Raw genomic sequence first — 26,959 nt, 5'->3', positions numbered from 1 at the left:
TCAGAAGCGTGCAGAGAAGACACTCCGGAATGTGCCTATGGCGAAAAAAGGACGAACACAGATATTGGTAGACTCAAAAAGCAAAATTGGGAGATCGGGCAATATAGAGGCTTTAGCGAAACTTAACCAACCTATGAACAAAACCGTTGTCCGTGTCAAGAATCAGTCTGTCAATAGCTCATTTTTAAAGACGATTGCCGAAGAAACTAATGAAATTAAAAACTTTAGTGCTATGCAAACTTTTGGTAAGATATTTCGCACATTTTTTTCTATATGAACATATATTCTTGTATAAAAACTCTTACCATTTTTTAATTGATCCGCATTAGAAGGCCCTTTAACGATTTGTTCAGACAAAACATTTGATACGAGATGGTTTTTATTGGATGTTAAAACTTTGCCGCAGTTAACATTCTTTTTCGAGGATGAAGGGCCCATATAATACGTTGTATTCATATTTGCATCCATAGACACGACATGCGTTTCATTCAAATTTGTCTTAGGCTTCTTGGCTGGCATTTTAAATGCAGTTAGCTTATTTGCTTGTTGCTTATCGCCTCCACTTAAAACTTCCTCGTCATCACAATCCGAACTATCAGCCATGTCATCTAAATCATCTAAATCATAGTCTTCCAAACGTAAGCGTTTACTGCATTGTCCCCGTCCTAGTGTAGCATCAGCTGTATATATTGTCTCACCATCATCATCGCTGGACGCTGCATGAATCCCGTTTATTCGTGATTCGCCAACATTCAAACTACTATGTTTCAAATTAAGCGTTGTTCCGAATAAGTGTCGGTGGAGTTGGTCATAATGATATCTTTGTTCTGTATTAAGGCTACCGTTTTTAATAACTTCACTAGCTAAAGTGAACGCTCGGTGTAGCCACTGCGAATTTAATACCACCTCTTTATCTATATTTGTTACATGCTTGTTTATCAACGATTGCTTAGAATTTTGTACTTCTAAATTTTTTCCTCTCAAGTAAATTTGTAATATGTTTACTAATTTTGAAAATTTTATTTCATGCTTCAATTTTTCCAACTCTTTATAGGAACTATGAAGTTTTTGACGCCAGCACGGTATTTCCTTTTCCAATTTGTCAATTTCCTTACTTAGGTGGCAGATGGATATTGAGTTGTCCAAGTTCTAAAAAAAAAAAATATTTTAGTTATGTCTCCATACTTGAAATACAGTTTCTTTGAACCAAATTTCAAAGAATTATTTATTTATTCTAACTGAAACCAGACGCTCCTCTACGCCTACTCAGAATAACAATTTCCTTTGCGTATTTCTTAACTCTACTTTAAGGATTCATGGTACATCCCAGTCTTATCGGTGAACGAATTAAAATACCTATCGCTTAAAAAATAAAGATTTATCATTTCATGGATTCATAGATCCGTGGCTGGGCAGTTAAACCTTGACGTGTGTCGTGTGGTCCCTGGTCACAATCTGGACATACAATTCTTGCTCTGTAGGAGTTAAGGTGGCTGCATTTGCAGGAACGTAATTGAGCTAGAACTACTCTCGTTTGCCGGGGGAGATCAATTTCTTCAGGTGTAATTTTGAGACACTTAATGGTCGGAATCATTTCTCCATCGATCATCACAGTCAGTTCGGTATTCAACTCACGCAAATTTGTAGTGAACAATGTGGCTGAAGATTTGGTGGCAGATATCTGCAGAAATATGAGGCAAGTTCGTTGATGTAGACGTTCAACCTAATGCAGATGTCAACAATTGGTGGGGGGCCTGATGTCATGATCGTACAATTGTCCGCATATGATACGATCTCTATGCCGTCTGGAGAGGGTGGAATGAAGGATAGGTAGATATCACCCCGCCTTGGGGAACTCCCTGTTTCACTCTAGGGTGCTTTGACTTCTTATCCCTAAATTCCACAAGTAACTAGTGACCACACAGATAATTCGCGACCCAGCGTTTCAGGCCTGGCTGGAGGGACGGGTTGGCGATGTTCTGAAATAGTTTGGCGTGGCTGACCGTGTCGAATTCTTTCAATAGATTCAGTGCCACGAGAGCTGCCCTATAACATGGCCTGGGCTGACTTGAGCCACAGCAAATGTGTGCGGTGATGGCATGCAAAGCAGTTGTTGTACTATGCAGTCTTCGAAATCCATATTGATGCTCGGCGAATGGAAATTCTCCTACGATGCTCGGGAGGAGTAATGCCTCAAGCGTCTTTGCTACTGGTGAGAGAAGGGAGATCGGTCTATACGACTCCCGCAAACTCGGGTCCCTTTCAGGGTTCACGGATACGGGGAATGGCTCTCCTCTTTGCCCTGTCACTCTCGGACTAGACAATAAATTGACGATTGAACAACCTGGCGCATCTCTTCGGATTTGTCACGGTTACGTCGCCAAAAGTTACTGAGGTCATTTCATTCCGCCTACCGGGGTAAAAGAGTGACCTAACGGTAGACCCTTTGGTCTACTGTTAAGTCACTCTTGCCTAAACCGGTGCCTAAATTACATTGCTCCAAGTGTTCCAGCCACAAATTCTGCCTATGTTCGTTGACTACCTTGTTTATTTACAGATTCAGCTCGCTGATTCTGGGGTTAATTGTGTCCATACAACGAATCCCATCACGCTCGTCTGCGAGTACCACTGCCTACGCCGGGAAATTGGGCCGCACTTGGGGTATTCGACCGGCTGGTATAAAGCGGATGTGCTAATTGCCGAGAGGGGGTGGCAGTTCATTGAAGCGGCGATTAGTGTACTCTCTGAAGCCAGCCCAATCGGCCTTCTTCTGATTGATAAACGTCTGGCGCTCAGAGGTAATAAAGTCGGGTGGTCGGTCGATGGTGAGAATTATGGTGAGGTGGTCTGACCCCAAATAGATGACGGCTTGCCACGATACGTTACTCAGGATATCACATAGCCCGATGACGGGTAGGCAGTAGCCGACGACGATGACGACGTTTGTGACCCTCTGCTGTCTATGTGCGCACAGCACCTTGTGGAGAAGGCAATCCGGTGGCTCTCCCATAACAAAAAAGGACGAACACGTACACTGAGGAGGCAGTCTTTGCCGAAGAAGGATTCCATCGGGTTAATTCGGTGCGCATCTGGAGGGGGAATTTCCCAAGTTTGTTTGTCTCTCTAGTCGGTTGCCATCATGCTCTGGTCTAGGGAGCAGCGGGCCTTCGCCGTCGAGAGCTTATTTTCAAAACGTCGGTAGTTTTTTTCCATTGACGATACTCACTTTCACATTTCCGGCTGCGTAAACAAGCAAAACATGTGTTATTGGTGTGGTGTAAGTCGGCGTGAACTTCACTAGAAGCCACTTGATTGTGAACAAGTTACTTTCTGGTACGCGATGTCGGTAATGGGATAATGGTCCTTATTATTATTATTATTATTATTATTGAGATTCCATTGATAATGTCCGGCTTTGGACCATTGTTTAATGCTTTCTATTCAAAGAATAGTATAGCAAAAAAACATTTAAAATTCAGCAAAAGTGTGTTGTTGCTAGAAGCATTTGACTGGTTTCCGTATCGCGATTTCAATGTCAACCAAGAAATATCATCAGCGGGAGGTGTCAAATGGATCATGGTGCTTTACAACCATTCCAGCTAGAGTAAGTTGTAAAGTACACATCTGAATTTGAACAGGGCTCTTTAAGACGACTTGATTCATAAGCGCAATAGAAAACAAATCAAATCTTATTTCCCTTATTCAAATCCAACTTATCCAACGATGCCAATAGCAACAAACACAAACATCTTTTGCAAAACTCTTTTGTTCTTCGCATGGCGATCGCCCAACGGTTGATTTTGCCAGTGCTATTTTGTGGAGGCCACCGTAGCGCAGAGGTTAGCATGTCCGCCTATGACGCTGAACCCTGGCGAGACCATCAGGAAAAAATTTTCAGCGGTGGTTTTCCCCTCCTAATGCTGGCAACATTTGTGAGGTACTATGCCATGTAAAATTTCTCTCCAAAGAGGTGTCGTACTCGGCTATAGAAAGGAGGGCACCTTATCATAGAGCTTAAAACTTGAATTGGACTGCACTCACTGATGTGTGAGAAGTTTGCGCCTTTCTTTCTATTCAAAGATAGTATAGCAAAAAACATTTAAAAGTTAGCAACTGTTATTATTATTATTTTTTTTTTTTTTGAAGAAAATTATAATTTTTTTAAGAAAACGAACGCGCTTTTACCCTGGATGCAAGAATATGATCAAGGCATTTTTAGTTTTTTTGGTTTGTTTATTTGTTTTTAGTTCCACATACAACAAGATTTTAAATCTTATAATTATAGTATGTGACTTTTGTTATAATAATAAGATGTTTGGGTTCATGATAGCTTCCCGAATTCTATCTTTAAGGTCTTTTATCGACCCTGGGCTGTCGGCATACACCATACATTACACGCCCAAAAGGAAGAAGCCTCAAGGTGTTAAATCACAAGATCTCGGTGGCTATTGTGATCACATCTTCTTGTGCAAATTTGCACAATTTGATACGGGGAGCCCGATTAATTTGTAAGACAATCAGTACATTTCAAGAAAAAAATAGGCACTTTCGGCGCTTTCTATAATCGGCAAAAAGTTGGTACATTTGTTGTAACAATAAAACGCATAGTTTAAATAAAAAAAGAATAAGTAAAAAGGTCTTATGTTTGGCTGAAGTTGGACATGAACCCATCATACATAAATATACCTTATCTATATCTATATCCCCTCCACCATGGATCGCATTTGTCAAATTCTTTGACTGGTATCTCTTTATAGGCAAAAAAGGATAATGAATAAGAATCGCTATGCTATTGGAGCTATATCAGCTTATAAACCGATTCGTGTAATAAAGGGTGATTTTTTTGAGGTTAGGATTTTCATGCATTAGTATTTGACAGATCACGTGGGATTTCAGACATGGTGTCAAAGAGAAAGATGCTCAGTATGCTTTGACATTTCATCATGAATAGACTTACTAACGAGCAACGCTTGCAAATCATTGAATTTTATTACCAAAATCAGTGTTCGGTTCGAAATGTGTTCATTCACCGTAACGTTGCGTCCAACAGCATCTTTGAAAAAATACGGTCCAATGATTCCACCAGCGTACAAACCACACCAAACAGTGCATTTTTCGGGATGCATGGGCAGTTCTTGAACGGCTTCTGGTTGCTCTTCACTCCAAATGCGGCAATTTTGCTTATTTACGTAGCCATTCAACCAGAAATGAGCCTCATCGCTGAACGGTGAATGAACACATTTCGAACCGAACACTGATTTTGGTAATAAAATTCAATGATTTGCAAGCGTTGCTCGTTAGTAAGTCTATTCATGATGAAATGTCAAAGCATACTGAGCATCTTTCTCTTTGACACCATGTCTGAAATCCCACGTGATCTGTCAAATACTAATGCATGAAAATCCAAACCTCAAATAAATCACCCTTTACTTAGCTTGATGTTGGAGATCATAGTAGGCACCCTCCTTTAGAGGCTCGAGAAGTAAAATCGGGAGATCGGTTTATATGGAAGCTACATCAGATTATGGACCCATTCAGACCATATTTGGTACGTATGTTAGAGGTCATAGATAGCAAAATAAAATCGGGAGATCGGTATCAGGTTATGAACCGATTCAGACCATTCTTGGCGCATCTATTATATATCATAGAACAAGTCACAGTACAAAATGTCAGGCAAATCGGATGGAGTCTCAAGAAGCCAAATCGGAATATTGGTTTATTAGCCAGCTATATCAAAACATGGATCGATTTGGCCATTTACAATCCCAACCGACCTACACTAATAAAAAGTATTTTTGCAAAATTTCAAGCGCCCAGCTTTGCTCCTTTGAAAGTGCTTTCGTAAGACAGACGGAGGGACGGAGGGACGGAGGACGAACAGATGAAGAATATACTCCGATATACTTTATGGGTTCTTAGATGAATATTTCGGGGCGTTACAAACGAAATGACGAAAATAGTATACTCCCATGGTAGAGGATATAAATTACAATTATATCCACAATTATATAAAAATGGTATTTTATAACTCTCTGTACACTATTTTATCTGAATTTGGTAAAAAAATACGCCTATTGTGAACTGAAGAAGTTAAATTTGAAGGTCGGTTGATATCAAAATATGGCCTATCTTGCATCTGCTTAAAATAAAAATAACTTCATAAAAAATAATTTTTGAAATTTTTAGAGTAAAAATCGGAAAACTGACACTTTGCTATTTTTGAAGCTAAAAATCGACAAAATGCCGAGAAATCGAGAAATCTGGAAGCCCTGACTGTAAGTCGTTCGCGTACTTTATTTGCCAGCAGAAAAGAGCGGAAGAGTGCACGAGAGCGAGCAACATTTTAAGTTTGGCATTGAGAGCTTGCAAATTTCTATTGCAGGATTTTCTCAACAGAAATTCGCAGCATCGACCAGCTGTTTAATTCAAATAAATAGCAAAAGGAAATAAAGTCTGTGCTTACTCTCCTGAAAAATGTTACTGACAAATGTTTAGTGGATAAGTTTGCAAACTGACCTCATATTCGTGAAATTGAACTTAGTACTAGGCTTTATTGTTAAAACAACATAAATTTACCTTCATTTTGAGCAAGATCCAGGGTGCACTTATAAAGTGAGGTCATGCATTCAGCTGAGTAAATTTTTTTTTGTTTGTATTTGCAGTAAATTTAAATGTCAAATGCTTGTTAACACAGATGTGATTTTATTCTAAGATCTTAAAACTATGATTATTTAATCCGTTATTCCACACATAAGCAACACAACTGTATTACAATGATGAATATACAAATATGAAACTCATTTGAATAAGACAAGTAGTAAAACCACACACTGATACAACAACAACAACAAATAGTTAAACACAGGATGCACTAATAAGGTGAGGTCATGCGAACAGCTGAGTATATTTTTTTTTAATTTTTTTATTTTGATTTTGCAGTAAATCTAAATGTCAAAGGTTAGATAACACAGCTGCGATTTTTTCTAAAATCTTTTAATTATGTTCTATTTGTTTGAATATTCCACACATAAGCAACAGTGCTATAATGATGAAAATACAAATATAAAACACATTTGAAGAAGATAAATTGTAAAACAAGTTTTAGTTCTAAAACCACTTTGAAATTTCAATTTGTCACTCAAGGTAATTTCGTTGGGGGTAGATTTTTGTTGTTGTGCTAATGACGCTACCTTTTAATTGTAGCATGACCCAGGTCGCACAAACCCCGGCCGATACGGGATGACTATGAGCACCACACAGGCTGAAACTTTGAGCTCCGACTTGTGTGGTGCCCATCGTTATTAGGGAGGCTTAGCTGAAAGCTACCGGGCGCTTCCACAGGTTGCGGATGGTGGAAAGCTTTTATGCGGAGCAGCTGTAAATGCGGCCGCGGGCAGTCAGCGATTTTCGAGAGGAGAGTCTCAGTGAGGAGTCAGGTGGCACTGGCTCTTAATTTAATACTGAGTGCCAATGATACTCGAGATGACAAGGCGAGTTATTGGCGCCTTCAAATAACCAATGGCCAACATCAGCGTCTGTTCCCAGGTTAGGGGCGGCTGGCGGCGACCGTCGGATCTTGGAGCAAGCGGCTCGCCACAACGAGGGATATATGCAATCCCACAAACCCATGCGGTTGGGGCGCTGGGCCAGTAACCCGCCCCCGGAATATATAGAACTACTATGAAAAACAAAGGGATAGTAAAAACGGACCCCCCCCCCCCAACGTTGACGACCCACGCAAACGAAAAAATGACCATGATTTGCGGATCTGCACCTGGAATGTCCGCACTCTTTATAGAGAAGGTGCAGTATACACGCTGGCGGATGTATTAGAGAAGTACGAGGCAGATATAACCGCCTTACAGGAAGTGCGATGAACTGGGAATGGCGTCACTACAACACCAAACGGTGATGAACTATACTATAGCTGCCATAACACGAGGCATGAATTTGGCTGCGGATTTGTGGTTAGTCGAAGACTGAAACACCTAGTCTCCAGCTTTACTCCGGTGGATGAGAGGCTAGCCACAATCCGCATAAAAGCCAAATTCTTCAACATCAGCCTTATTTGTGCCCATGCCCCGACGGAAGACAAAGACGAGCAGACCAAGGATATTTTCTACGAGCGCCTAGAGAGAGAATATGACCGCTGCCCCGCCCATGATATTAGAATCGTTCTGGGAGATTCTAATGCGAAAATAAGGAAGGAAGACATTTTTGGTCCAACAGTCGGAAAGTTTTGCCTCCACGAGATAACGTCCAGTAATGGGTTGAGGCTGATAGATTTCGCCGCGGCAAAAAACATGGTAGTTAGTAGCACCAGATTTCAACATAAAAATATCCACAAAGCCACATGGCTGTCACCCGATCAAAACACGAGAAACCAAATTGATCACGTTGTGATAGATGGAAGGCATTCATCCAGCGTGTTAGATGTACGATCGATCCGTGGAGCGAATATAGATTCGGATCATTACCTTGTTGCAGCAAAGGTTCGCACCCGTTTGAACATGACGAGGAAAGAACGATCTGACACTGCACGGAAGCTGGACGTTGAAAAGCTGCAGACACAACAAATGGCAGCGGCATACTCCACTCGACTGACCCAACTGCTTGATGAAAGCACTCCTTGTTCCGATGATATAATGGCGCAGTGGCAAACAATTGCCCACTTCATGGAATATGCCGCGAAATCCGTACTTGGGTACCGGAAGCCTCCTCCAAAAAACCCATGGTACGACCAAGAGTGTCGAGATGCTACTGAAGCCAAGAATGCGGCATATAGAGCAACCCTGCAATCAGTAGCAACGCCAGATGAAGGAGAGGTATCAGGAGAAAAGGAGAGAGGAGAAACGTCTATTCCGCAGAAAGAAAAAAGAAATGGAAAGACGTGAGTGCGAGCGAATTGAGATGTACAGGAGTCAGAATGAAGTCCGGAAATTCTACCAAAGAATTAAACACCAAACCGATGGCTTTGGTGCAGGCACATCCTCCTGCAGAGACAAAGAAGGAAATCTGGTAACTGACACAGACAACATGCTGAGAATATTGAAAGAATATTTTACCCAACTGCTAGTGTCCGATGTTGGCGGCGAAGAGAATACCGCAGAACCAATCCCTGATGATGGTATAGAATGTTTACCTCCTAGTCAGAATGAGGTCCAAGTAGCAGTAACCCGACTAAAGAACAACAAGGCAGCAGGAGCCGACGGTTTACCCGCTGAACTATTTTAGACCGGAGGCGACACGCTGATAAGGCGTATGCATCAGCTTATCTGGCTAGAAGAACGCATGCCCGATGATTGGAACCTCAGCATACTATGTCCCGTACACAAGAAAGGAGACAAGACGGAATGTGCCAACTACAGAGAAATAAGTCTCCTCCCCATCACATACAAGATACTCTCGAGCGTACTGTGTGAAGATTAAAACCTAAAGTCAATGAGATAATTGGGCCCTATCAATGCGGCTTTAGACCAAGTAAATCCACCCTAGACCAGATATTCACATTGCGCCAAATCCTGGAGAAGACCCGAGAAGGACAAATCAACACCTACCACCTCTTTGTTGATTACAAAGCCGCCTTCGATACTCCTTTACGTTCAAAGGTATTTCAAGCCATGTCTGAGTTTGGTATCCCTGCAAAATTAATAAGACTCTGAAGGATGACACTTGCTGATATGCGTTCCTCAGTAAGAATAGGAAAGAATCTCTCGGAACCATTTAATACCAAACGAGGTTTCAGACAAGGAGACAGCCTATCGTATGATCTCTTTAATATCCTGCTGGAGAAGATTATACGAGATGCAGAAGTGAATAGATATGGCACACTAATCACAAGAGAGCACATGCTACTCGCCTATGCCGACGATATCGATATCATAGGTCGGTCACTGGAAGTAGTAACTGCAGCCTTTGAAAGAATCGAAAGAGAGTTAGTGAAAATGGGTCTGGCAGTAAATGGAGATGCACAACCGAGCAGATAAAGAACATGGAGAAAGTTGGGAACCACAACTTTGAGATAGTCAGTAACTTTATCTACTTCAGCACCGCCGTAACCGAAACGAATGACACCAGTTTTGAGATAAAGCGAAGAATAATACTGGCAAACAGATGCTACTTTGGACTAAGTAAGCAGTTTAGAAACAAGGCCACCTCTCGACAGACGAAGACTACACTTTACAAGACATTGATACTACCCGTGCTGTTATATGGTTCTGAAGCATGGGTACTTGTGAAAGCAGATGAGGCAGTGCTTGGAGTATTTGAGAGAAAGATTCTTCGTAAAATATATGGACCAGTTTGCGATAACGGAGAATATAGGCGACGTATGAACCACGACAAAAAATACCGAAAATAGGATCGGCTGACTCACATGTTCAGAGTTTTTGAGAGTATTTGTTATTAAAGTTATCTACTTCTTATTTATTTATATAAATTTTTTGTTTCGAAAACGCATGATTTTCTCAGAATCATATCCTTGCCCTATCGATCTATATTGGAATGTATACTATAATCAAAAATATCTTTAGTAAGAGAAACCTCAAGTGATTTAAAACCATAAAAGAAGACTTAAAAAATGTAGGGAAATCATTTTTTCGTTTTGCAATTTCGAATTTGTCAAAATTGTCAATTTACATACGATTCATTATTTTTGCCATAAAACCTGTAGGTTATTTTCATATGACATAACCTAAAAATGCGAGCAAATCTGATTTTTATATGTAAATATTGTTGAAGTTGTGAGAAAGGTGGTTAAAACAAAAAATTGTGAAAACAATTTAATTTGGGGTTGCTTTTATTCGGCTGACAACAAAAACAGCTGATTTCTTAATGCTGTTGTCAGAAGGAATAGCGCACGCTCTAAGCCAAAAAATTATATGTGCAATTTTGAAAAGTGATTTTCATATGTTAGTTTCATTTGTGTCACACGACATGTACAAATCTACATGTGCAAAATTTAACATGTCATAAGACACATACCGTGTAATAGAGCCTAAAGTGAGGCCAAAGCCATACAATATATAAAGATTGGGCATATAAAAAATACGATTAGGGATAATTTTGAACGCATTTATTGGGATGGAACCACTATCACATATTCTATAAAATGTGCATATATACTAGCCCAGTGAATAAGCGGATTAGTTTAATCCATAAATATATTCATTTAAGGGCTCACTGATGCAAAATTACACCTTAAATATTCCAATTTTAGGAAAATCGCTAAAAAAGAAACCTGTTGACCACTACTTGCAACTGAAATATAATTGAAATCCTATGCCAGCCGGTTGTGCGTACCGAATTGACCCGGTGAAGTTCTTAGTCGGCAAGAGCTGCCGCCTTAGTGTACATGTATATTCGTCCTTTTTTCGTCATGGGAGAGTCACATCCCGGAGTGGGGCCCATTTTTACAAACGACATCTGGCATCCAAAAGGCGCAATTGATATACACTATAGTACGGGATAGCTGCGAGCACCACACAAGTTGGAACATTAGCTCCTGCACAAATACTGAGTGCCTATGATGCTTGTTATGACAAGACGAGTTATTGGCGCCTGTTCTCGCGGCGATCGGTCCTACAGGAGCTTGCAAGGATCGCCACCTCCACATGAAAATGTGGTTACAACAACAAATGTCGTTACACATTTTTTGTGTTTTATTTTAGGAATGGATACACAAGCCGCGAAGGACAAACATAAAACGGAAAAAGTGTATCCAGTGCAAGTCTGTTTGTTTGACATCAGATGGTAACACCAATTGGCAACGTGTCAAAACCATACGACGGGGATAAATGCAAATATTTGTAAATAAAGTGAATAAAATTAGCAAAAAACACGCGGGCGTCAAAGTCCAATGAAATTTTTTGAGATTTGTGCATGTAGTTTTATAAATTATTGGTAATTTTATTTGCCATTAGAGGTATACCTGCAGGTGGCCACACTTAAATGTGAAAACCATATTTCGGCAATCCTGAAAACAAACGCTCTACATAAAACTATGGCGAAACAATTATAGGTGGTCTCATTTATTGTTGAATTAAGAATATTGACTCACTTGCTCAACAACGACGAAATCAACGATAAAACCCTGTGGCGGTGGTGGCGCAAATTCCCACCAGGCTGTCAAATTTCTGGATACTTTCCAATGGATATTCTAGTTTTTATTTGCATTATCATATGTAGCAGCCACAAGATCAAAAGATTTATGATTATAAATGTGTAAATTATAAACTAAAACGATAAAAATGTGAAAATGGAACAAAATGTGAACAAATTTTAAAATCCAAACCTAGCATTTGACGTTTTGTGGGATTTGCTCACTTGCTGGGCAAGTGAGCCAACCTCCTTAATTTAACCATGGTCTCATTTTGTACAACAACCACAAAAAATCCGCCATCTAAACAACCACAAAAAATCCGCCATCCGTTCTCAACACAACCAAAGAAACTAGCGCTTGTGTATGTACATGTACAGGTAAAATGAGGGAAAGAGAAACACAAACAAAGATAACACGCCTTTTTGCTTTGAATGTAAACACAGAATTGACATCTTAATACCGTCAAACTGGCCGGTTACTGATCGGCTCATTTCAGCTGTTCGCGTGAGACCACTTTTTAAATCCACCTTGATGCCTTGTACTGACTTCGACGTTTCGCTCGAACAACTGCCAAAACGCAATGTAAAATAATGGTGACGAATAAAATGCGAACTCATTCTTGCTGTGCTTTACTTGAGTACTGGATAGATAAGCCGCGAAGGGCAAATATAAAACGTAAAAAAGTTTCCAGTACAAGACTTTTTTCCATGAAGTGGTAACGCCATTTGCCAACCTGTCAAAACAATACGAGGAAAAAGTGAAAATATTTGTAAAATTTATAATTAAAATTTACAAAACATATGTGGGCATAACAGTCGAATAAAATTCATAAAGATTTGTGCACGCAAATGTATAAATAATTGATTCTTATTTTAATTTATTTTATTTTACCATTCACAATAGAGATATTTCTGCAAGTGGCCACACTTATTTGTGAAAAATATATCATGGCAAACCTGACAACTAATATTCTACATAAGCCTGCACTGGTAAGTAATCCAGAACTTCGTTGTCCTGGATTGATTTTATGTTTCTAAAAATTGCATTGCACTGCACAATATAGTACTAAAATAAAATACCCCTTCAACCGTCAAAATATATTCATTTAGAGGTAGTGGCAGTTGCGCAACAAGAAAATATGGAGTGCACTATCTGTCAAAATCGGTGATTAGTGCAACTCTGATTTTGTGTATGTTACTAGTTCGCACCATTTTTCTTTGTTTGTGTGTGTAATGTTTTTTATTTAGAATAGAACAATCCCATGACAGCCTGTTGTACGTTCTCGATAGACGCGATGGAGTCCTTCATCGGCAAGGGCTGCCGCCTCAGTGTACAAAACAGTACTACAACAACTAGAATACATACAGACAACAAAAACTCGTTGACAGATAGGCCACTTCGTGAGAAAAAATTGTATTCAGCCGTTTACGGTACACTACCTGGTAATTATGTCATGGCTCTTGCAATGCTTCTGACTATGTAAATAAGGATTATTTACATACCCATTGAGCCAAACTGCTTCGTCGCTCAATGGAAGAAGCCCGATGAACTTTCTTAACAGAGCACGCATTTTGATAATAGGTTATGTTTAAGTGGCAGTCTTCGTTTTCGTCCATTGTGATACCACAGGAACAGAAGAAAGAAGACGCCTTCTATTCCGTCATGACGCGACCTGTCATGACACTTCCTTAATTGCAGCGATTTCCGCTTGATACACACTGCAGTGGTCGGGTAACCTTTTCGATATGACCAGTTCTAGATCATTAGAGTACACCCCAAAGTCCAACTGGTCGTTTAGTTTGGAACCATCCGTATAGAAGTCTATGTAACTTCTGTTACCAGGGATATCGTAGTTCCAATCGGTTCTATCAGGAATAGTGGTACAGTACTTTTAGTCTAAAAGCGACTCAGGCAGGATGTAATCCACACTGCCTGGAACATCGGACATTGTATCAAGGATAACACACTATCCGTATAGGCCACATGACCAACGAGAAAGCTCCCTTAGCCTCACGGTAGTGGTCGCAGCAATTTGTCTAGCCACAATGTGCAGGAACATTAGGTGTAGCATTAAATTCTCTGCATCAAATGGTGTAGTCCTCAGTGCGGCTGTAATACACAAACAAGCCATCCTTTGGATCCGGACTATAGAACAGTAGGTGGACTTTTGAAAACATATAGCTTTTTAAGTCTGACAACTGCAGTATATACCAAATGCATGACGCGCGGTCTAAACCCGCAACTTTTGTGAATGGCCCTCTTGCAAAAGTTGCCTTTCTTGCCTTTTCCGAAATGTTGGATTTGAATATCAGTTTCCTGTTCAACAAAAACCCATTTATTTTGCGCTTTCTGTAAATGGAACATTTTCTCCTCTCAAGGAGACAGGTGCACTGTAGGTAACTTGTATCTCCTGCTGAAAGGAGTGCTGGGAAACTTTGCCCTAACCGCAATTGTCACGTCATCAGCATACGCGACCACTTTTACACCTTTTTCATCTTTTAAGATCCACAAATCCCAAGCCTACCGTAATGCATCTTTTAGTAAGTACGTTCTTATTAAACATTTTTAGGGTAGAGTTGGTGCCTAGAAACTCCAACTCCATCATCATGATCGGTCGGTCGTCGGTTTTACATTATTGAAAGCACCTTCAATGTCAAGAAATACAACTATTGTATATTCCTTGGTAGCGAGAGAACCCTCTATGTAGCCGACTAGGTCGTGAAGGGCTGTTTCAGTGGATTTGCCTTTACTATATGCATGCTGCTGCCGCGACAGGAGATCTCCAGGGATCTTTGCCCTAACCAACCTCTCAAGAGTCTTCAGCATAAAGGACGACGGACTAATAGGACGAAATTCTTTTGCCTTCGTGTGGTAGGGTTTTCCTGCTTTCGGATTTAAAATGACCTTCGTGTCCCTCCATCCCACAGGTATATATGACATTCTGATACGCAATCCCATGGCAGCCGGTTGTACGCACCGGATTGACCCGATGGAATCTTCATCGGCAAGGGCTGCCGCCTCAGTGTACGTGTTCGTCTTTTTTCGTCATGGGAGAGGCACATCCCGGAGTGCCTTCTCCGTATGCTTCTGGTCCGTGCCGGGATTGAAAAGAACCCCGGACCCTGGTTCTGTTCCGTTTGCCAGAACCGCCTTCATCATCGGTCAGTGTCGGTGAGGTGTAACCGGTGCTAGGAGTGGGTACATTTCCGTTCTTGCTCTGGCCTAACTTCGCTACGGGAGTATAGTCATACTGGCTATGTCGCTAGGTTCTGTGCGAACATAGCCAGCAGTGGGTCACAAGTGTCGCCGTCGTCGCCTTCGGCGTCCTCGTCGTCGGACTATGTGACCACCACGACCTCTCCCGTACGGCAATTTATGCAACGACAGCACCCTAGCCCTACTATTGCCAGGCCAGTGTCGGGAAATGTATCGTTCTTGCAGTTAAACTGCAATGGACTGCGAGGCAAGATTGATGAGATTGTAGATTTTATGAGTCGGAAGAGCATATCGGTCGCAGCGATCCAGGAGACAAAGCTGACTAACACCTGCAAAGCTGACTAACACCATACATGGAATGTATGGGGGTAGCAGTCAGGTCTGGTACTGCCGAGATAGAGATATACAACGTGTATATACCGCCGGTTGGTAGCTGTGTCCCGATTAATGGCCAGGCCTACAGCCCCGACATAAGTGGGTTGCTATCTGGCCATAGTCGTCTGGTTCTGGGGGACTTTAATGCACATCACTCGTCGTGGCATTCTCCCCTAGGTAACGACCAGCGTGGCATAGCTTTGGCAGAGCAGATAGATAGCTCCACGTTTTGCACGGTGAATCAGGATGCCCCCACTAGGATTACGAGGAGGTGCAGCAGCTCGCCAGACATCTCAATCGCATCCCCTGATCTCCTGAGTGACGTATCCTGGCAAGCCGTCATCTCTTTGGGGTCGGACCACCAACCCATTTCTCACCATCGACCGATCACTCGTCAACGAACATAAGCGGAATTTGTGGCTGGAACACTTGGAGCAATGTAACTTAGGCACCGGTGCAGGCAAATTGTGGGCCACTGTTAAGTCTCTCTCGAACCCCGGTAGACGGGACGACAGGACCTCAGTCACTTTTGGCGAGTTAACCGTGACTGATCCGAAGAGATGCGCCAGGTTGTTCAACCGTCAATTTATTGTGTATCCCGAGAGAGACAGGGCAAGGAGGAGAGCCATTCGCCGTATTCGTGGTCTCCGAGCCGATGAACAGCCATTACAATTTACCGTGGGCGAAGTTACGAATGTCATCCGTGGCGCCAAACCTTCCAAGGCGTTGGGCCCCGACGGAATCTCTACATTGATGCTGAAAAATCTAGATTTACCTGGAGTTGAGTACCTTACCATTGTCCTTAACCTGTCATTGAACACTCTTATAGTTCCCGATGTCTGGAAAATGGGCAGAGTGATCCCGCTACTGAAGCCTGGTAAAGACCCGAGTTTGGGGGAGTCGTACAGACCGATCTCCCTTCTCTCACCAGTGGCTAAGACGCTTGAGGCATTACTCCTCCCGAGCCTCGTAGGAGAATTTCCATTCGCCGAGCATCAACACGGATTTCGGAGACTGCACAACAACAGCTTTGCATGCCATCACCACACACATTTGCCATGGCTTCAATCAACCCAGGCCATGTGATAGGACGGTCCTCGTGGCACTGGACCTATCGAAGGCATTCGACACGGTCAGCCATGCCAAATTATTTGAGGACATCGCCAACACGTCCCTCCAGCCAGGCCTGAAACGTTGGGTCGCGAATTATCTGTGTGGCCGCCAGTCATTTGTGGAATTTAGGGATAAGAAGTCAAAACACCGTAGAGTGAAACAGGGAGTTCCCCAAGGTGGGGTGATATCTCCGGCTCTGTTTAACCTCTACCTATCCTCCATCCCACCTGCTCCAGACGGCATAGAGATCGTATCATATGCGGACGACTGTACGATCATGGCATCAGGCCCCCCACCCATTGATGACATCTGCGATAGGTTGAACGTCTACCTCAACGAGCTTGCCTCATATTTCGCTGCAAGAAATCTGAAGATATCCGCCACCAAATCTTCAGCCACACTGTTCACTACAAATACGCGTGAGGTGAATTCTGAGCTGACTGTGATGGTCGATGGAGAAATGATTCCGACCATCAAGTGTCCCAAAATACTTGGCGTCACATTTGACAGCTTCTACACTTTCTCCCCACATGCCACAGCAATCTGCAATAAAGTCAAAAGTAGAAACAAGGTCCTCAAGTCACTCGCTGCCAGCACTTGGGGTGCAGACAAAGAAACCTTGTTGACCACGTACAAAGCAATTGGCCGGTCTGTGGTAAGTTATGCAGCGCCAGTGTGGTCACGTCAGCTTTGTGACACGCAGTGGAATAATATTCAGATCTGTCAGAATGCCGCCCTCCGAACTGCAACGGGCTGCCTCCTTAGTTCTCATGTGGACCACCTCCACCAGGAGACAAAGATCCTACCAGTGCGAAGACATAACTACATGCTGTCTAAGCAATACCTTTTGGGCTGTTATCGCAGAAATCATCCAAATCATCATCTTGTGGATAGATACCCACCGCCCAGAAGCCTTAAGGTTGATCTACACGATCTAGAGCGTGAGGTCCAGCGCTACAAGAGAGAACCTCTAGATCAAGCGGCATATCAAGCGGGTCTGAACAACATTCATGCAGACACGGTAGCAGACGCGTTAATTGGCTACCAGGTGAATGTAGTCCTTGGAGAACGACCGCCACCCATTGCACCCGAAGAAATCGACCTCCCCCGGCAAACCAGAGTGGTTCTGGCTCAATTACGTTCCGGCAGATGCAGCCGCCTCAATTCCCACAGAGCTAGGATTGATGCCGACGTGCAAGATGTATGTCCCGATTGTAACCAGGGACCGCACGATACACGTCACCTGTTTAACTGCCCGGCCAGACCCACTCGACTCAGACCCAGATCCCTGTGGACGCATCCCATCTTAGTCGCGGAGTTCCTGGGTCTTGACACTCGACAGAATCAAGCAGACGAAAGATAGTACACAATAAACTGCTACAACAACAACAACAACAACATTCTGATACGAGCAGAGTATATATCCCTAAGCCAGGGAACCAGTCTATCAGACACAGCTTGTAATTCAACCGGTGATACATCATCAGGGCCTGGCGACTTAAAGGAGTCGAAACTTCTTATCGCCCAAAGGATTTTCGGCTCAGACACAATTTCCCAAATAACCTCCGACGAATACATCAGTGTCAATCTCTTATGGCGCCACGTTGTCCGGAGAATTACCAGGGAGAATTACCAGGGAAATATGTATCAACGAGTAGTTCTAGTGTTTCCTCCCTAGACATTGTCCATACATTCTCTGACTTCTGAATATACCCCACCGTAATAGGTCTGAGGACAGAATCTTCCTTAGCAAACAAAACACGAAACGTCCACTGATAGAAAAATGACGGTACTGCCAATACCGCCTGGTCTACTTAGTCCGAAACCCGTTTACACTACGATTCAAGTGTTTTGTATTTGTCAATAGGGTTGTTTTCGAATACTTTTATATTTTATATTGTGGTCGGTAATTAAATTGGCGAGACGATTTTTTTTAAATTTAACTACGTTTTACAATTTCACTAAGAAATTGTCAAAGGTTGAGAAAAACTCGGTTTTGCATTTGAATTTCGAAAGAGATTTGCTGCAAATCTCCTCAAACATGGTTGAATTTATTAATTCAACCATGATTGAGCCTCTGGAGGACGCAAAGCTGATCCGAATGGGCTTAAATTTTATATAATGATCACGTACCTGTGGTACTGGTCGGAAATTCTGACTTTAGTCGCACAACCGTACCACTGATGCAGAGTACGAGGGTGGGAGAAAATTAAATTGATGAGAAAAACAACAACAAATGGTGACACCATTTGCCATCTCAACGCAATGGTAATGACAAGGCAGCAGAAATGAAACCATTTATTAATTTAATAATTTTGCCTTTATTGAAGTACAATAATTAGTCGCGAACTATCTGTGCGGTCGCCAATCATTTGTGGAACAGAGGGATAAGAAATCGAAACACCGTAGCGTGAAACAGTCAATTCCCAAGGCGGGGTGATATCTCCGGCACTGTTTAACCTCTAACTAATTTGGCGTGCTGACAAAGAAACCTTGTTGACCTTGTACAAAGTAAGTGACCGGTCTGTGATAAGTCATAAAGCGCCAGTGTGGCCTCTTCAGCTATGTGAACGCAGTGGAATAATATTCAGATCTGTCATAATGCCGCTGTTCGAACTGCGACGGGCTGTCTCCTCAGTTCTCACGCAGACAAAGATCCTACCCGTGCAAAGACATAACTACATGCTGTCTAAGCATAGAAGCCTTAAGATGGATCTACATGATCTAGAGCGAGAGGTCCAGTGCTACTCGAGCGGTAAATCAAGCGGGTCCACACAACGTTCATGCACACACGGTAGCAGATGCGGTGAATAGCTACTGGGTGAATATGGTCCTTGGAGAACGACCGCTTCCCATTGTAACTGAAGAAATGGATCTCCTCCGGCAACCAGAGTAGTTCTGGCTAAATTACGATCCGGCAGATGCAGCCTGCTCAATTCCTACATAGCAAGGATTGATGCCAGTGTGCAGGATGTACGCCCCGATTGTGACCAGGGACCACACGCCATCTGTTTAACAGCCCAGCCCAAGATTGCGGAGTCGGACTCGAAAAAATTTCCTAGATTTAGACTCCAGATAAAATAGAAGAAAAATTGTAATCAAAAAAATTAAATTAAAAAAAGAAACTCAAAAAAATTTATTGGAAGAAGCAATCTCATAGAAATTTTGACTTTAGAGAAAGTTTCATCGAATTTTGTTTTAGAAATAAACTTATTCAAAGTTCCGTTTAGAATTTTCTTCTTTAATCACTTACTTTGAAATATTGCCTTTAAAAATTTCCTTGAAATTTTGTGTTTGTAAATTTTTATACCCACCACCGAAGGATGGGGCTATATTCATTTTGTTATTCCGTTTACAACACATCGAAATATCCATTTCCGACCCTATAAAGTATATATATTCTTGATCAGCGTAAAAAATCTTAGACGATCTAGACATGTCCATCCGTCTGTCTGTTAAAGCCACGCTACAGTCTTTAAAAATAGAGTTATTGAGCAGGTTAAGTTCGAAGATGGCCTATATCGGACTATATATTGATATAGCCCCCATATAGACCGATCCGCCGATCTTAGGCCCATAAAAGCCACATTTATAATCCGATTTTGCTGAAATTTGGGAAAGTGAGTTGTGTTAGACCCTTCAATATCCTTTTTCAATTTGGCCACATTTATTGTCCGATGTCGCCGAAATTTGTGTCAGTGAGTTGTGTTGAGCCCTTAGACATTCTTATTCAATTTGGCTCAGATCGGTCCAGATTTGGATATAGCTGCCATATAGACCGATCTCTCGATTTAACGTTTTGGGGCCATAAAAGGCGCATTTATTGTCCGATGTCGCCGAAATTTGGTACAGTGAGTTGTGTTAGGCTCTTCGACATTTTTCTGAAACTTGGCCCAAATCGGTCCAGATTTGGATATAACTGCCATATTTACGGATATCTCGATTTAAATTGTTGGCCCCATAAAAGGCGCATTTATAATCCGATTTCGATAGATACTAAAAAGATCACTATTTTGTTATGCACAATTGAACAAGTGAATTGTACTTATTAGTATTTGGTCCAAATCGGAACATATTTCGATATAGCTGCTATGGGGCTTAAGGTATGCATTTTCATCGGATTTTGATGAAAGGTGGTTTACATATATACCCGAGGTGGTGGGTATCCAAAGTTCGGCCCGGCCAAACTTAACGCCTTTTTACCTGTTTTTTTTAAATTGTGGCTTTAAAAAATATTTGCCTGAAAAATCCCTCCCTTGGAGTCGGTGTCGAGTCAGTTTTGCTCGACTCCGCAGCCTTGGTCCAGCCATACCCACTCGTCTCAGACACAGATCCCCTTGGTCGCACCCCATTCCTAGTCGCAGAGTTCCTGCATCTTGATAGTCAACAGAATCAAGCAGACGAAAGATAGAACACAACACACTGCTACATCAACAACAATCAATCAAGGCGGCTTAAGCTCAAATACTGAGTGCCTATGATGCTTCACATGGCTAGGCAAGTTATTGGCGCCTTCAAATAACCAATGACCATCATGTTTCCGCGGGGATCGGTCCAATGCATCGAAAGTGCACCTTTGGAACTCGATGGGGATCGCCAACTCCATATGAAAATGTGGCTATGGCAACAACTTAAGCTTTAATTCGGCCCTGTCCTACATCCTATATTGTAGAACGGACAACAAAACTCGGATTTTTTATTTGTTTTATTTTTTTATTATATGATTATTATGACTAAATAAATAGAATGTGATGATAACGAACAAAAAAAAATTAAGAACATTTCAAATGCTTTAGGAGATATAAACGAACATAAGCGGAATTTGTGGCTGGAACACTTGGAGCAATGTAACTTAGGCACCGGTGCAGGCAAATTGTGGGCCACTGTTAAGTCTCTCTCGAACCCCGGTAGACGGGACGACAGGACCTCAGTCACTTTTGGCGAGTTAACCGTGACTGATCCGAAGAGATGCGCCAGGTTGTTCAACCGTCAATTTATTGTGTATCCCGAGAGAGACAGGGCAAGGAGGAGAGCCATTCGCCGTATTCGTGGTCTCCGAGCCGATGAACAGCCATTACAATTTACCGTGGGCGAAGTTACGAATGTCATCCGTGGCGCCAAACCTTCCAAGGCGTTGGGCCCCGACGGAATCTCTACATTGATGCTGAAAAATCTAGATTTACCTGGAGTTGAGTACCTTACCATTGTCCTTAACCTGTCATTGAACACTCTTATAGTTCCCGATGTCTGGAAAATGGGCAGAGTGATCCCGCTACTGAAGCCTGGTAAAGACCCGAGTTTGGGGGAGTCGTACAGACCGATCTCCCTTCTCTCACCAGTGGCTAAGACGCTTGAGGCATTACTCCTCCCGAGCCTCGTAGGAGAATTTCCATTCGCCGAGCATCAACACGGATTTCGGAGACTGCACAACAACAGCTTTGCATGCCATCACCACACACATTTGCCATGGCTTCAATCAACCCAGGCCATGTGATAGGACGGTCCTCGTGGCACTGGACCTATCGAAGGCATTCGACACGGTCAGCCATGCCAAATTATTTGAGGACATCGCCAACACGTCCCTCCAGCCAGGCCTGAAACGTTGGGTCGCGAATTATCTGTGTGGCCGCCAGTCATTTGTGGAATTTAGGGATAAGAAGTCAAAACACCGTAGAGTGAAACAGGGAGTTCCCCAAGGTGGGGTGATATCTCCGGCTCTGTTTAACCTCTACCTATCCTCCATCCCACCTGCTCCAGACGGCATAGAGATCGTATCATATGCGGACGACTGTACGATCATGGCATCAGGCCCCCCACCCATTGATGACATCTGCGATAGGTTGAACGTCTACCTCAACGAGCTTGCCTCATATTTCGCTGCAAGAAATCTGAAGATATCCGCCACCAAATCTTCAGCCACACTGTTCACTACAAATACGCGTGAGGTGAATTCTGAGCTGACTGTGATGGTCGATGGAGAAATGATTCCGACCATCAAGTGTCCCAAAATACTTGGCGTCACATTTGACAGCTTCTACACTTTCTCCCCACATGCCACAGCAATCTGCAATAAAGTCAAAAGTAGAAACAAGGTCCTCAAGTCACTCGCTGCCAGCACTTGGGGTGCAGACAAAGAAACCTTGTTGACCACGTACAAAGCAATTGGCCGGTCTGTGGTAAGTTATGCAGCGCCAGTGTGGTCACGTCAGCTTTGTGACACGCAGTGGAATAATATTCAGATCTGTCAGAATGCCGCCCTCCGAACTGCAACGGGCTGCCTCCTTAGTTCTCATGTGGACCACCTCCACCAGGAGACAAAGATCCTACCAGTGCGAAGACATAACTACATGCTGTCTAAGCAATACCTTTTGGGCTGTTATCGCAGAAATCATCCAAATCATCATCTTGTGGATAGATACCCACCGCCCAGAAGCCTTAAGGTTGATCTACACGATCTAGAGCGTGAGGTCCAGCGCTACAAGAGAGAACCTCTAGATCAAGCGGCATATCAAGCGGGTCTGAACAACATTCATGCAGACACGGTAGCAGACGCGTTAATTGGCTACCAGGTGAATGTAGTCCTTGGAGAACGACCGCCACCCATTGCACCCGAAGAAATCGACCTCCCCCGGCAAACCAGAGTGGTTCTGGCTCAATTACGTTCCGGCAGATGCAGCCGCCTCAATTCCCACAGAGCTAGGATTGATGCCGACGTGCAAGATGTATGTCCCGATTGTAACCAGGGACCGCACGATACACGTCACCTGTTTAACTGCCCGGCCAGACCCACTCGACTCAGACCCAGATCCCTGTGGACGCATCCCATCTTAGTCGCGGAGTTCCTGGGTCTTGACACTCGACAGAATCAAGCAGACGAAAGATAGTACACAATAAACTGCTACAACAACAACAACAACAACATTCTGATACGAGCAGAGTATATATCCCTAAGCCAGGGAACCAGTCTATCAGACACAGCTTGTAATTCAACCGGTGATACATCATCAGGGCCTGGCGACTTAAAGGAGTCGAAACTTCTTATCGCCCAAAGGATTTTCGGCTCAGACACAATTTCCCAAATAACCTCCGACGAATACATCAGTGTCAATCTCTTATGGCGCCACGTTGTCCGGAGAATTACCAGGGAGAATTACCAGGGAAATATGTATCAACGAGTAGTTCTAGTGTTTCCTCCCTAGACATTGTCCATACATTCTCTGACTTCTGAATATACCCCACCGTAATAGGTCTGAGGACAGAATCTTCCTTAGCAAACAAAACACGAAACGTCCACTGATAGAAAAATGACGGTACTGCCAATACCGCCTGGTCTACTTAGTCCGAAACCCGTTTACACTACGATTCAAGTGTTTTGTATTTGTCAATAGGGTTGTTTTCGAATACTTTTATATTTTATATTGTGGTCGGTAATTAAATTGGCGAGACGATTTTTTTTAAATTTAACTACGTTTTACAATTTCACTAAGAAATTGTCAAAGGTTGAGAAAAACTCGGTTTTGCATTTGAATTTCGAAAGAGATTTGCTGCAAATCTCCTCAAACATGGTTGAATTTATTAATTCAACCATGATTGAGCCTCTGGAGGACGCAAAGCTGATCCGAATGGGCTTAAATTTTATATAATGATCACGTACCTGTGGTACTGGTCGGAAATTCTGACTTTAGTCGCACAACCGTACCACTGATGCAGAGTACGAGGGTGGGAGAAAATTAAATTGATGAGAAAAACAACAACAAATGGTGACACCATTTGCCATCTCAACGCAATGGTAATGACAAGGCAGCAGAAATGAAACCATTTATTAATTTAATAATTTTGCCTTTATTGAAGTACAATAATTAGTCGCGAACTATCTGTGCGGTCGCCAATCATTTGTGGAACAGAGGGATAAGAAATCGAAACACCGTAGCGTGAAACAGTCAATTCCCAAGGCGGGGTGATATCTCCGGCACTGTTTAACCTCTAACTAATTTGGCGTGCTGACAAAGAAACCTTGTTGACCTTGTACAAAGTAAGTGACCGGTCTGTGATAAGTCATAAAGCGCCAGTGTGGCCTCTTCAGCTATGTGAACGCAGTGGAATAATATTCAGATCTGTCATAATGCCGCTGTTCGAACTGCGACGGGCTGTCTCCTCAGTTCTCACGCAGACAAAGATCCTACCCGTGCAAAGACATAACTACATGCTGTCTAAGCATAGAAGCCTTAAGATGGATCTACATGATCTAGAGCGAGAGGTCCAGTGCTACTCGAGCGGTAAATCAAGCGGGTCCACACAACGTTCATGCACACACGGTAGCAGATGCGGTGAATAGCTACTGGGTGAATATGGTCCTTGGAGAACGACCGCTTCCCATTGTAACTGAAGAAATGGATCTCCTCCGGCAACCAGAGTAGTTCTGGCTAAATTACGATCCGGCAGATGCAGCCTGCTCAATTCCTACATAGCAAGGATTGATGCCAGTGTGCAGGATGTACGCCCCGATTGTGACCAGGGACCACACGCCATCTGTTTAACAGCCCAGCCCAAGATTGCGGAGTCGGACTCGAAAAAATTTCCTAGATTTAGACTCCAGATAAAATAGAAGAAAAATTGTAATCAAAAAAATTAAATTAAAAAAAGAAACTCAAAAAAATTTATTGGAAGAAGCAATCTCATAGAAATTTTGACTTTAGAGAAAGTTTCATCGAATTTTGTTTTAGAAATAAACTTATTCAAAGTTCCGTTTAGAATTTTCTTCTTTAATCACTTACTTTGAAATATTGCCTTTAAAAATTTCCTTGAAATTTTGTGTTTGTAAATTTTTATACCCACCACCGAAGGATGGGGCTATATTCATTTTGTTATTCCGTTTACAACACATCGAAATATCCATTTCCGACCCTATAAAGTATATATATTCTTGATCAGCGTAAAAAATCTTAGACGATCTAGACATGTCCATCCGTCTGTCTGTTAAAGCCACGCTACAGTCTTTAAAAATAGAGTTATTGAGCAGGTTAAGTTCGAAGATGGCCTATATCGGACTATATATTGATATAGCCCCCATATAGACCGATCCGCCGATCTTAGGCCCATAAAAGCCACATTTATAATCCGATTTTGCTGAAATTTGGGAAAGTGAGTTGTGTTAGACCCTTCAATATCCTTTTTCAATTTGGCCACATTTATTGTCCGATGTCGCCGAAATTTGTGTCAGTGAGTTGTGTTGAGCCCTTAGACATTCTTATTCAATTTGGCTCAGATCGGTCCAGATTTGGATATAGCTGCCATATAGACCGATCTCTCGATTTAACGTTTTGGGGCCATAAAAGGCGCATTTATTGTCCGATGTCGCCGAAATTTGGTACAGTGAGTTGTGTTAGGCTCTTCGACATTTTTCTGAAACTTGGCCCAAATCGGTCCAGATTTGGATATAACTGCCATATTTACGGATATCTCGATTTAAATTGTTGGCCCCATAAAAGGCGCATTTATAATCCGATTTCGATAGATACTAAAAAGATCACTATTTTGTTATGCACAATTGAACAAGTGAATTGTACTTATTAGTATTTGGTCCAAATCGGAACATATTTCGATATAGCTGCTATGGGGCTTAAGGTATGCATTTTCATCGGATTTTGATGAAAGGTGGTTTACATATATACCCGAGGTGGTGGGTATCCAAAGTTCGGCCCGGCCAAACTTAACGCCTTTTTACCTGTTTTTTTTAAATTGTGGCTTTAAAAAATATTTGCCTGAAAAATCCCTCCCTTGGAGTCGGTGTCGAGTCAGTTTTGCTCGACTCCGCAGCCTTGGTCCAGCCATACCCACTCGTCTCAGACACAGATCCCCTTGGTCGCACCCCATTCCTAGTCGCAGAGTTCCTGCATCTTGATAGTCAACAGAATCAAGCAGACGAAAGATAGAACACAACACACTGCTACATCAACAACAATCAATCAAGGCGGCTTAAGCTCAAATACTGAGTGCCTATGATGCTTCACATGGCTAGGCAAGTTATTGGCGCCTTCAAATAACCAATGACCATCATGTTTCCGCGGGGATCGGTCCAATGCATCGAAAGTGCACCTTTGGAACTCGATGGGGATCGCCAACTCCATATGAAAATGTGGCTATGGCAACAAC

General features: G+C 42.5%; 1 protein-coding gene across 1 annotated transcript; it reads right to left on the bottom strand.

The window, feature by feature from the left end:
- LOC131997128 (uncharacterized) lies at positions 1–12,160 on the bottom strand. The gene is made up of 4 exons (XM_059367504.1): positions 12,062–12,160; positions 11,933–11,977; positions 306–1,149; positions 1–35 (listed from the first exon to the last, which is right to left on the bottom strand). Exons 2-4 carry the CDS (start codon positions 11,963–11,965, stop codon positions 1–3), a joined length of 912 nt encoding a protein of 303 aa, XP_059223487.1. The 5' UTR covers positions 11,966–11,977; positions 12,062–12,160.
- Positions 12,161–26,959: the final 14,799 nt, after the last annotated feature.

Source organism: Stomoxys calcitrans, chromosome 1 (genome assembly GCF_963082655.1).
Source record: "Stomoxys calcitrans chromosome 1, idStoCalc2.1, whole genome shotgun sequence".
Taxonomy (NCBI): domain Eukaryota; kingdom Metazoa; phylum Arthropoda; class Insecta; order Diptera; family Muscidae; genus Stomoxys; species Stomoxys calcitrans.
The sequence above is the reverse complement of the archived record's forward strand: the minus strand, read 5'-3'. Positions and strand labels throughout refer to the sequence as shown.

Coding starts and splice junctions, on each gene's coding strand:
- LOC131997128 (XM_059367504.1), bottom strand. CDS start 11,965: ATGGTTTTCACATTTAAGTGTGGCCACCTGCAG. Junction 1,150..11,932: donor TTAAGTGTGGCCACCTGCAG/GTATACCTCTAA, acceptor TTTTTTTTTTAG/AACTTGGACAACTCAATATC. Junction 36..305: donor TGCGGATCAATTAAAAAATG/GTAAGAGTTTTT, acceptor TTTTCGCCATAG/GCACATTCCGGAGTGTCTTC.